The sequence below is a fragment of the Thamnophis elegans genome, chromosome Z (genome assembly GCF_009769535.1).
Source record: "Thamnophis elegans isolate rThaEle1 chromosome Z, rThaEle1.pri, whole genome shotgun sequence".
Taxonomy (NCBI): Eukaryota; Metazoa; Chordata; class Lepidosauria; order Squamata; family Colubridae; genus Thamnophis; species Thamnophis elegans.
Genome location: NC_045558.1, coordinates 31,309,592 through 31,322,257, shown reverse-complemented (window position 1 = coordinate 31,322,257; position 12,666 = coordinate 31,309,592). Strand labels below are relative to the sequence as shown.

The following is a 12,666-nucleotide window of genomic DNA, read 5'->3' as shown; positions in this document are numbered from 1 at the left end:
AATATCCTTGAGATATACCATACTTTTGGAGTATAAGACGCACTTTTTCCACCCCAAAAATGGGTGCATCTTTTACACCGAATACAGCATTTTTGGCCTTCCCAAATCCTATCCTGTACATCCCGTTTTTCACAAAAATGGAGATGCAGAAGTTTTGGGAGGCCTGCAAAGTGCTCCTGGGGGGCTGGGGAGGCACAAATGAGTGAAAACAGGAGTACTTTTGCCCTCCCAAGCCCCCAGGAGCATTCTATAGGCCTTCCAAACTCTCTGCAGGCCCTGTTTTTTGCAAAAAATGATTTGTTTTCTCAAAAAATGGGTCATTTTTGCCCTCCCCAGCCCCTAGGAGCACACTATAAGCATCCCAAACCCTCTGCACACAACATTTTTGTGAAAAACAGGACTGTTTTCACAAAAAACAGGCCCATTTTTCGCCTCCAAAATTCCTGACACATCATGTTTTTGCCCTCCCTTGCCCCCATACGGGGCGTGCAGAGGGTTTGGGAGGTCTGCCGAGTGCTTCTGGGCTCCAGGGAGGCAAAAATGTTTTTTTTTTTATTTACCTCTTCAAAATCTCAGTGCATCTTATACTCCAGTGCATCTTATAATCCGAAAAATATGGCAGTTGTTGTGAGAAAAGATTGTTCACAATCAACATGGTTCTTTGCCAACATGTCTGCTAGGATTGGATTACTATTATGTTTAGGGTTAATAGACAGGAATTGGTAGTTTTAATTTTACTATACTATCTTTAAGAGTAGGCAGTTTGTGCGTTATTCTAGGTAGGCAAACAGTCAGACAACTTGCTGTTATACTGTTTGAGGTTTCGTCTAATGTAATAATGAAACAGGTAGGGTTTTCTTTTCTTTTTTGGGGGGGGGGTTGAAATAAGGAATTTAGGAGTTAGAGGTCCCTTTAATTAAAAGATGAAAGGGATCCACAAATATTAAATTCCCATTAAATAAATGATCTGTTTTATTAGATATTGGTATATCCCTGGTAGCAATGTCACTGTTTAATTTGGCAGGAGTATTATCTTCCAGAATATAAAATCTGACCGTATATGACATTTAAAATATGGGTGACATTTATAAACTTCCTAGAGGAGATATAAATTTTGAACATGAGAATAGAACCTGTTTTTATTCTTCAAAAACAAAATGTTCTGTCTGTTTAAGGAATACCTAGTTCATAAAGATTTCTTCACAGCAGAAGTTTCAATAAATCTCTTTTACCTTGCAATTTAACAGCAATAGCAACAGTACTTAAGACTTATATACCGCTCCATTGTGTTATACAATACTTTCTCAGAGGTTTACAAATATTAGCATACTGGCCCCCAACAGTCCTCATTTTACCAACCTTGGAAGGATGAAAGGCTGAGTCAGCCTTGAACTGGTTAGGATCAAATTCTTGGCTCAAATGTGGGCAATACTGTATTTCAACCATTGTATCACCACAGCTTTTAAAATTCAGTGGTTAAGGCAGGGGTGTCAAATTCACATTGTCATGGCAGCGTCATTTGACATATTGGACTTTTCCCCCATTCGCTAAACCGGGCGTGGACATGGCCGGCGTGTGACACATCTGGCCTGTGGGCCGGGAGTTTGACAGTCCTGGGTTAAGGTGTTGGAATAGTGGGGGGAATCTGACTTTTAGCTTTGTTTTACACATGGTAAGCAGCTGGTTGATTTTAATCCAATCATTAACTTTCAGCCCTAGAAAGAAGGCCTTGGCAAACCAATTCTGAAATGTTTCCAGGAAAAGTTAGTGGATTTATCTAACCCAGTGGTTCCCAAACTTGGCAACTTTAAAACTTGTGGACTTCAACTCCCAACTGCTGGCTGGAGAATTCTGGGAGTTGAAGTCCACAAGTCTTAAAGTTGCCAAGTTTGGGAACCACTGATCTAACTAGATGCCAATAGTCAAATTTGATTTGGATTAGTCTATATTTAATTCTCCATATTAAATACTTTATACTGTTTTTGCTAGGTTCATAGAAGTTTGTTTTTAACACACAACTCCAAATTTAAGATTTGGAATTAGAAGATATAATAGTGGATTCCCCCCCCCTCAACATATTAACTTGCTAGATGTAATAGACCTACATATTAACAAAATGACTATGAGTGTTGTGTTAAGCTTTTTCTAAGTGTAGTAAGCTTCTTTTGCATCCAGAAAGTTAGATGCTGGCCAAATCTCCACTGAGAATCTTCAGCATCTGTTTTGAGAAGTTTGATAATGCAAATCCAGTCACTATGTAGCTAGGATCCCATTAAAAGTGCTAAAGGGAGGATTCTAGTCACCAACACAATTGGTCATTTCAACAGCTGTGATACTTTCCATCCATTTTTCAAAATATATATTTAAAATACAATAGAACAATTCATGATTTGTAGTTTATTCCAATCATATAAATGCTTCAATTACAAAAATATATATCCTATTTTATTATATAATCAAAATACTGAGGAATATCTTTGATTTTTTTGCTAATAGTAAGGCTTATATAGACCATACATATTTATGATTTAAAAATATAGGGACGTACAATAGGGATGTTTCCTTTTTCCAGTCAACCCATTTCCTCTCAGTATTATTTATTAATTAAATTTATTTGCTGTTTGCCTTGCTTTGAGGCTACTTTAGGCAACTTACAATAATAAAAATGAAAGAAAAATGAAAAATTAAAGTTGTTAACATTAAAACTTTAAACAATTTAAAGAATACAATTAGGCTGACTGAGGTTAAGTTTTTTTTCCCCACCATAATTGTCTTCTATAGTTTTTAAAATTCCAGGGCTTATCCTGTTTGGTTCCTAGAAAATAAGATAATAAAGATTAATGCTTCAATTTAAAATAGATTCTCTGTATCTAACTACAAGGCAACTGATACTATATTGAAATTATACCTGAATTTGCTAATCTTCAGCTGGAGGAAGATGATTCCCTTTCACAGTTACTTCCCAATAACCTATATTTGAGTATGCAGCCAATAATCCAGGGAGTAGTAAAAACCTTCAGTGCTAGCAATCATTGGTAGCTTGATTTTGAATGAACCCATTCGGTTCTCTATGAAAGCTATCCAAATTGCTTGCTGTTATAACCACTTCTGGCACTGAATTCCTCAAATTAGCTGTGCATAGTGTGATTTTTCTTTCTTTCTTACCGTCTTTAGTCTCTCTGCATTTAATTTGGATAATAGATGACATAAAATTCTAACAATGTAAAATAAAGATAAAAATTTCTATGTTATGTAAGCTAACTAAAACTTGATGTATACCGATGCACTCATTCTTTTTCTGGCACAATATTCAATTAAACTAAATAGTCAACTACAGGTGGATTTTTTCCACATCTTTTGAAAAGATAATGGTAGATTTAATACATAATGTATTATATTATAAATACATTTAGAATACATGCTATATATTGTTCAATTGTTACCAACAGAATTGAACAAAGAATACATTTCAGTAATTATATAGATTAACATAATTGTATGGTATATATTAAGATATGCAATAATAATGCATATGTTAATATCTATGAGATGCATGGAATAATTATGTAACTGGTAGGTGTGACAGAGCTCTGGTTAATATTTGAAGACGTTGATTATGAAATAGGTGAGATAAGAATTCTAGGACAGTCAGGACATTACATTTTTTTTTACATTACATTACTACCTTAGGTCATTCAGAAGCAAATGATAGATGGATTCCTTTTTTAGTAATTAAAAAACACCCAGAAAAATATTCTAAGTATGAATCAGTGGTGGGTTGCAGGCGGTACGTCCCAGTATGGGAGTACTGCTGCCTGCCCAGAGCACCGGGTATGTTTCCGGTACAGTGCTCCAAAGGGCCCACCCAACCCCCTGAGCTCCTTACCTGTATTTGAGGTCTTCGGCACTTCCATGCACGTGCATGGCACGCACGGCACCTGTGCAATGCTCCGCCGAGCAGCTGGAGTGTCACGGAGGTGTTGCAAGAGGAAGGACGCATGCGTGTGCTGCATGTGTTCATGTGGTGGACGCTAGATCCTGTTGCAATCGTACTGATTGCAACGGGATCCGGAACCCACCACTGGTATGAATGTGCAGGCATTCACACATTCAAAACAGGAAAGGAGATTCAGATCTGGTCTGGATGTGCTCACTATGCATGAGATCAGCGGGAAAAATGCAGCTTCTTTCAGGTGCCCCAGAAAGATAGTGTAAGTATAACCACATCAGATCAGAATTGCTTTTTCTGTTTCATATCCAAATACTAAGTTATCAGTGGTTCTTGGAAAACATCTTACAAATTTGCACATTTTAGTAGCCTTATATATGCTATCTCCTAAGTGTAAATATAATTTACAAGCAAAAACCTCATTATGAAAATTACTAATTTTGTCATTCTTTTGGATATATTTATTGAACCTACATAAAAAAGCTAATACAGATTATTAAAGACGTATAGTCACAAAACTTACTTTTGGGGCAAGATACCCATGTATTTGCATATAATGGACAGCATGATTTCATCAGCACCGCCTCCTATTGATATCAATCTGTAATCTCTGACATAACAGAAAAGGCAAAACAAAGTATCAATAAAATGAAATTTGTCCATTCTGCTTCCCCTTTCACTTAAAAACTATTAATATTAAACTTGATATTGTTTAAACAATACTTGTTTAAGTCAACGTGAATTGAAGCTGTTTTAATATACTAATCATCATCATCACTTAAAATGTATTAGATTTGTAAGTATAACATTTTAGTTCCGGTCAGCAATCTTAACAATCCTTGGCAAGTATGACTGAGTGTGACTGCATATATAGCACCCAAAGTCTACTAGGGAAATCTTGCCAACATTTCTATGTTGTCAAGCTGAATAGTCATCAATTGGGAAACAAAATTTCTACTCTAGTGCTGACCACGATTTTGAATCACAGTAGGGTTTAATCTTCCGTTAATCCCCACAATTTTGATTGTTGTGGGAGTCATAGCTTTCCACAGAATTGTTCTGATGCCCATCTCCCTCCCTCCCTCCCTATATATACATACATACATACATACATACATACATACATACATATATGGGGAGGGAGGGATATATACACATATAAATATGTGTGTGTGTATACACACACACACACACACACACACACACATATTTAGAGTCACAACCCCTGGTAAGCCCCAATTATGGGAGGAAGCTAACTGCTTCCATCATCTGTCAATCGGCTCGTCGCAAGTGTCCATCACGACAGAAACCCAATATTTTTACTGTTGTCTTTGTTATATTTGTTTTTTTTAAATTTGTGCTGATAAATATCCCTTTATTTATTTATCAGCGCAAAAAAAAACCCATACACATACATACATACACACACACACACACACACATATATATATACACACACACACACACACATACATGTATACATACATATACACACACATACACACACAGACAGACAAAATGCATCATATAAACATTTCTCAGAATTCCAGTCAGGTCCCCTCTCAGAAAAGGTTCCCAATTCCTTGGGGGGGAGGGGAGTTACTTCAATTCCATTTTGGCATGAGTATGTGTAGTCCTTGGTTTACAAAAGCAATTGGGACTGAAATTATCATAATTAAGCACCACAAATATAAAGAATGATGTGGTCACACTGCTTAGTGACAGCAATTCTGGCAGTCCCATTTGCCATTGTTAAATAAAACACTGGGTCATTAAGTGAGGATATCACATGATCACCATTTGTGATCTGTTGGATCATGTGATTGTGCGATGTTGCAACAGCTGGAATGCTAAGGATTATCCATAAATACAGGAAAAGGTAGACCTCTATGACCATAATTGTGCCCAGAATTTATATTCCTAACTAAGGAATTTGCTAAGTCAGTTTTGCTCCATTTTACAACTTTTCATACCATGTTTGTTAAGTGAATCATTGCAGTTATTAAATTAGTAACATGGTTGTTAAGTGAATTTGGTTTCCCCATTGGCTTGGCTTGTCAGAAGGTCACAAAAGAGAATCACATGACCCAGAGATACTGCAACTAGCAAGCATCCGAGTGTAAATCATGTGACCATGGAATGCTGTAATGTTCGTAAGTGAGAAAAATGGTTGTAAGTCTCTTTTCAGTGCCGTAACTTCCTTCGAACAGTCATTAAATGAACGGTTGTTAAGGGATATCTACCAATTGTTCAGTGCAATTGCAATTTTGAAAAGATGCTGAATGAATTGGTCATTAACCAAGGACTCCCTGTAGAATTATAGATTAGGATACTTTTTAATCACTGAATAAAATGTTACATTCTGAAAAAAGCTGCTTTCAATGTGATCAGGAAGAATAAAATAGGGCTATGCAAGAATTTCAGACCTCATATATTTAGAACATAGAATAACAGGATTGTTATTCTATGTTCTACATAAGGAGGAACCTTGGAGGTCTTCCAGTCCAACCTCCTGATCAAGAAGGAGAACCTATAACATTCTGGACAAATGGCTGTCCAGTCTCTTTTGAAAATCTCTAGTGATGGAGCAGCCACGACTTTCAGAGGTAAGACTTTCCACTGATTAATTGTTATCACTGTTCTCTCCTTAGTTCTAGGTTGCATCTCTCTTTAATGATTTTCCACCTCGGCATACCTAGTTCTCTCAACAGTTCATTGTGTGATTTAGCCTTCAGATCGCTTATCATTTTGTTGCTCTTCTCTGCATCGTTTCTAGGGTATCAATATCTTTTTGTGTTGTGCTGACCCAAACTGGACGCAGTATTCCAGGTGTAAGTGAGTGAGTGTGTATGCGCGCGCTGTTTGCGTGCCCGCGCATGCATATATACGTGTATTACATGTGTATATACAAACATACATATACTGAATATATGTTCATTGTTTTGAAACAATAGTTCTTGTTGCCAAAAAGGCTGGATTTCCAACTCATCTTTCTTATTGTACTTAAGTTTGGCTATTGGCATTAACTGCATAGTTTAATTTTTACATTGAATGTAAATGTTGTTGGTCAATGACAGAAATAAAAATGTACTATTCCTCTTCAGCTGTTTTCTCTGTGTATTAGTATGGTTTTTTATGGGGTGGGGGTGGATTTGAGCTTAAACATGAGGTGTGGGGAATTTAAGAAGAAACCTGTACTGCAAAATATGAATACCTGATTAATAATTTGAATGCTTGTGATGTTACACACATATGCAGGTACACCCACATAGACTTAAGGGTTAATCCTTCTCACCTGAACATTCTACTCACTAGCACTTCATTAGTGTACCCCATTCCTCCCCAGAACTGGAGACAGCTATCTGGAACTTCTCGACATAGGCGACCACATTTTAACTTGGCCATGGATGCAAGTTTGGTCACTTCATTACCGCGTATGTAGAGACCTAAAATAAAAATATAAACTTGCCTATTAAATTAACCATATCTATCAAAAAATAATAATGTATCTTTTATTAGATTATTGGAAATAAATTTTTATTGCACTTACCTACTGCCTCATGGAGCAATGCACGAAGGAGCTCCACTTCGGTGGCTAGTTCAGCCAGGCGAAAATGCACTACTTGATTGTGAAGTATTGGCTGGCCAAATGCTTTCCGTTGAGAAGTATAATCAATAGTTTCTTTTATCAGGATTTCTAGACCCATCAGTGCTAAAAATGTGATGTAATAAAAGATGAAAATGAATTTATTAATTCCTTTCCACTGAAGATTGTCTTGTCTCCCTTCCCCTCCCTCTCTCCCTTCAGATTTTTTTGAATATTTGTGTATCTTTGCCATAACCATCATCAAGAGTTTCCCATGGATATTACTGTTACTTAAAAGAGAATTAAAGTGAGTAACAGTAGTTAAAGTGAGTAAACTGAAACTCTTTGTTTCATGGATAATATGCAATGTGTATGGTCATCAACTTCCTTAAAATTCAGTACGTGGTTGCACCATCCTGAACTGCAGTAATTCTTCCTAACAATTATGCAGGAATTTTGGGTGTTTCATAGCACATTGCTTTGCTCAGCAAAATTTGACATTTTTTCTAACTTGCTACTTCAAGACTTGCTACAATATTTCAACTTTTAAGTCTAAAGCAGTGATAGCTAACCTTTTCTGGTCAGAGTGCCCAAAGCGTGTGTGCGCCTGAACTCTCAAAATGCAATATGTCCCTCCAATGCATGCGCCCCGCCCCAAGCATGTGTGCATGCCCCCCACTCATGCGTGGCAGAAACCCGAAAGTGAGGTGGCGAGCAGGAGGTGCATGCATGATCCGCATGTGCCCCACCCTCACATGTGCAGCAGAGACCCAAAGACCAGCTGGCTTGTAGGAGGCACGCACATACATGCGCGGTGGAGCTGAACTGGGCTGACAGCTCACATGCCATTAGAGAGGGCACTGCGTGACACTAGAGAAGGCGCTGCGTGCTACCTCTGGCACGCGTGCCACAGATTCACCATCACATCATCATTCAGAGTATCTAAATGCATCATTTACAGTATCTAAATGCATCTTTTAGAGTATCTAAATGCAGACTTAGATCTTCATCCATTCTCTCACAGATCTGCTTGTTTATTTGGCAACACTACTTTGGTTCAAGACCCATCTGTGATTCAGTTTCAAGAGATACGACTTGATAATCTGCAGAATTGAATGCCATGTTTTGTACAATAGCAAGTAGCCCAGATCCTGAGACCAAAGAGCACCTCCAAACTGTGAACCTGTCCCCTCATTGAATTTGAATTTAATAAAATTTATATGCCGCCCAATCCCGTAGGACTCCAGGCGGCTTACAAATACAAAAATAAAGTCAAAAACTAAAATATAGGGAAAAGAAAAGATAGATTTAAAAACAACACACCATTCACTCAGTCCTAGATGGGGCTGGACCTCATTTTGGGGTCAACAGCCCCAGGCCTGATTGATGACTGATACAAGATTTGGAATTAATTTATTTGATTAATTAAAACCAATCTGTAATTGTTTGGTTTCTACCAGACATCATAACACCTGAGAAGGCTCTGGAAGGTTATCCAGGTGATTCAACTTCAAACAGTGACTATTATTTTCATGAATATTCCCAAATACAGGATAAAATTTCCAGGAATCTCATAACATGCTTGGTTTTCTTGATCTGTCTAGAATCAATTTTTGTGACTTTGCAGTTTTTAAAAAGCTGAAACTAGAAGTTTCTCTATTGTTCCAAACTTTCACTACTACAGGATTATTTTTCTAACTTTAGAATAATTTCCACATAGCCGTGTAAATCATCCAGACAGATAAACATCAATGACTTTATTATGGAGGTTGTCATATGTTCTCTGGGGAGGCACTTCTCTGTGATAAAGAGGACCAAACTTTGTGAAATAGATATAGGGAAGAGCTGCCTCAAATTAATCCTGATTGTTTAATGAAGCATTCAAACAACTATTGTAATTTTTTTTACCGATAATTGTATTTTTTTAAAAAAACTTTTTTTTATTAAAATTGTATTCTGCTCAATATCCCAAAACAAATCAAAATAGACAACTTGCTTTATAAAATAATAAATGTTTGGTGTTTTTCATCAGAAACTGTTATACAACAAAGAGATACATAAAAGTTTTGATAACATTTAGTGGCAAAAATATCCAAACTTAATGGGAACAAATGCTTTTTGACAGATTTGTATATGAAAGGAATCTGCAGCTATGGAAATGCATACAATATTGTCTTCAACAAAAATTTGGACTCCAAATTCGTAATTGAGAGGGTTGCTATATTTTACTGCCAAAATCAACTTTCCACATTGTTTTGTAAGAAAAAACAATCTTAGTAGCTAGACAGTGTGGCTTATTACTTACAAAGTGCTACTCCAATCATTCGTTCTTCTTGGAACTGCAGCATCTGGTAATTAAATCCCATTCCTTCTTCTCCAATGAGGTATTTTCTGGGAATTTTGACATTTTCAAAGAAGATTTCCGCTGTGTCAGATGATCTCATACCAAGCTTATCGATTTTCTTAGCAATGTGAATACCTGAAAATGAGTGTTTATAGATGATGATTTGTACTAAGTGATTAGTACAAATGAGTAATATAAATTGCATATGTGAGACATTCAATGACAATTAGATTATGTCTTCTTTTTTAACTATTAAAATTCATCTTTAAAAAATGTTAGTAAATGTTAGTGTTAGTAAAATTAATTCTCCCATTTGTGGGGAGGGGGCTATCACTGTTAATAAAAAAAATGAATACAAAAAATTGTAAATAGATATTCTAGTCACAAGCATGAAAAAAAATATCCTTTTTGATTTTGAGGAAGATGAAAAATAAAGAATCACTCTGGGACCGAATGGGCAATCTTTATATTTGATAAATAAATAAACGTGAATGGTTGCTGTTTTTACTATGGAATATGCCTATTCTTTTCCTGAACAATGAAACAACCCCTCAAAAACAATTAGTTTGTTGACTGGCTTGTCAAGAATGTCATTCAATAGTATCCTTTATTTACACGAGGAATAGTATTCTGACTGCCATTTGTTCACAATATACTGTGGTGCTTCAGTATCAGGGGTGGTTCCTGCCAGTTCTAACCTCTTCTATAGAAGAGGTTCCACAAATCTACAGTGCCACATAGAACTGGTTCCAGCTCCCTCCCCCCACCCGTCCGGACATCATCAAGATGAAGAGTGAGAGGAGGAATTCTGGGAGTTGAAGTCCACAAGTCTTAAAGCTATCAAGTTTGAACACCCCTGGGTTTTTTTTAAAAGGGTTAGGGGCGCAAGGGTCTTGTAACTTGACAGCTTTAAGACTTGTGTGCTTCAAATGCCAGAGTTTCTGAGCATTTCTGATTTTGGTTACTAAGCAAGAATGTTGTTAAGTGACTTTCACCACATTTTACAAGTTGGCCACACCCACCCACTCACATGGCCAGCAAGCCACTCCCATAAAGCAGGCCACACCTACAGAAGAGGTTCTAAAAAATTTGAAACCCACCACTGTTCAGTATGTAATTAGAGACTTTTCATAAAGTGCTGTCACTTGAACAAGATTCTAATTCCAAATGAGAGGAAAACCTTCCTGAAAGAATCAGGGACTTTTGACTGGATAGTCTAAGTAAGTTCCATCTGTGTCAATGAATTTACAAATTTGAAGAAAAAAGAAAGGAGAAATACAGCACAGATAAATGCTGTATTCTGAAAAGTCAAAAACTTGGCAAATATTTAGAGCAAAACAGCTCTAAACCAGAGGTGTCAAACTGGCAGCTCATGGGCCATATGTGTTACATGCAGGCCACGCCCAACCCAGCTCTATGAAGGGGAAAAATGTCACGCCAACATCACATGATGGCAACATGACGTCATGAATTTGACATCCATGCTCTAAATAAACTCAGCCTTCCTTCTCTAAATAGACAAGAGATTGCTGTATCAAGGATAAGTAACTGCTGGCAGAGTATATTTTATTCAGGAGAATCGTGTCATGTGATGATGTTACTAGTTTGGTAATAAAACACGTACAAGACAACATCAAGTTCAGAAGGATCCCTCATTTCAACCCTGAGCTACAAATATTCTCCTTTCTTAGAATCATGCCACTTCTTCCAATGTATTTTATTGTCTTCTAAGCAGTTTAAGAATAGCTTGTTCATTCTTGAACAAAGTCCAAGTCTCAGATATTTGGTAATTTTGTCTTACTCGTAGTTTTTGAATGGACAGGCCTATAATTTCCTGGATCTCCCCACGGGCCCTTCTTAAATGTTGAAAATACTTTGGTCATTTTCTAGGCCTCTACTTGTGGGCAGCCTAAAGCCCTGAGGTCATAACGTCATTCTATGAATCACAACTTTGTTTTTTTTTTCTTTCCAAAAAAAGAGGTGTTGAAAAAGGTCATTGCTGAAAACCAGATCATTGTGATAAGTGTATAAAATCTGATCACTTTGCATATGATCATCACTTAACAGGAACATAAGCTATTTCATATTGAGAACATTTGAATAAATCATCTGCAGCTTGTGAAGATTATTTACTTTTTTTTAGTTTAAACAAATCCAGGTGAGAATCCCTGAATAATGCATATCAAGTATTTTTGGACAAACTTCCTGGGGAAAAAGCCAATTATCTGGATCCAGACATGGGCCCGAACAGCATTGGTACTTCATGGATGCTCCCTGGTGGGACAGAATGGAGGTGGTGTATCTCTCAGTGGTGTTTAATACTATTGATTATGATAGCTTTGACTTAGGGTAAAGTATTTATATTTTTATAATATTTTACTTAAGTGTTTTATATAGTTGATCCTTTTAATATTGTAAACCAGCCAGAATTATCCTGTGGTAAGATAGGAAAATAAAATAATAAAATAATAAATAAAATAATAATAACGAAGCGAAGTGAAGCAAAACAAAGTAAAGTAAAGCAAAGTAAAAAAATAGTCTTCTGGGCCAGCTTAGGGAAGCATGGTTCTGTGCTGGTTCACCTCTTTTAGAAGTTGATCTCAATTTGTGTTGATAGAAAGTGAGAGGTCCAACTCATGGCCACTAAGAGGGCCTTTGTTCCACATCACTTGTGTGCCAGTAACATCCTTTCCCTTAAAGGGAGGCTCTCTATTGGTGATTCATGTTCTGGTCCTCTCCAGTAGTTTAGACTACTGCAATGCACTCTACATGTGGCTACTCTTGAAA

The 12,666-nt window shown here is 36.8% G+C and overlaps 1 protein-coding gene across 1 annotated transcript in view; it reads right to left on the bottom strand.

Moving 5' to 3' along the window:
* Positions 1-813: 813 nt before the first annotated feature.
* Positions 814-12,666, bottom strand: part of LOC116522078 (probable acyl-CoA dehydrogenase 6) — a 64,939-nt gene continuing 53,086 nt past the window's right edge. The window contains exons 6-10 of the mRNA XM_032236677.1: positions 9,841-10,014; positions 7,500-7,661; positions 7,245-7,395; positions 4,473-4,559; positions 814-2,815 (exon numbers count right to left, since the gene is read on the bottom strand). Coding sequence (XP_032092568.1) covers positions 2,800-2,815; positions 4,473-4,559; positions 7,245-7,395; positions 7,500-7,661; positions 9,841-10,014 — 590 coding nt within the window. The 3' untranslated portion in view covers positions 814-2,799. The remainder of the gene's footprint in view (positions 2,816-4,472; positions 4,560-7,244; positions 7,396-7,499; positions 7,662-9,840; positions 10,015-12,666) is intronic.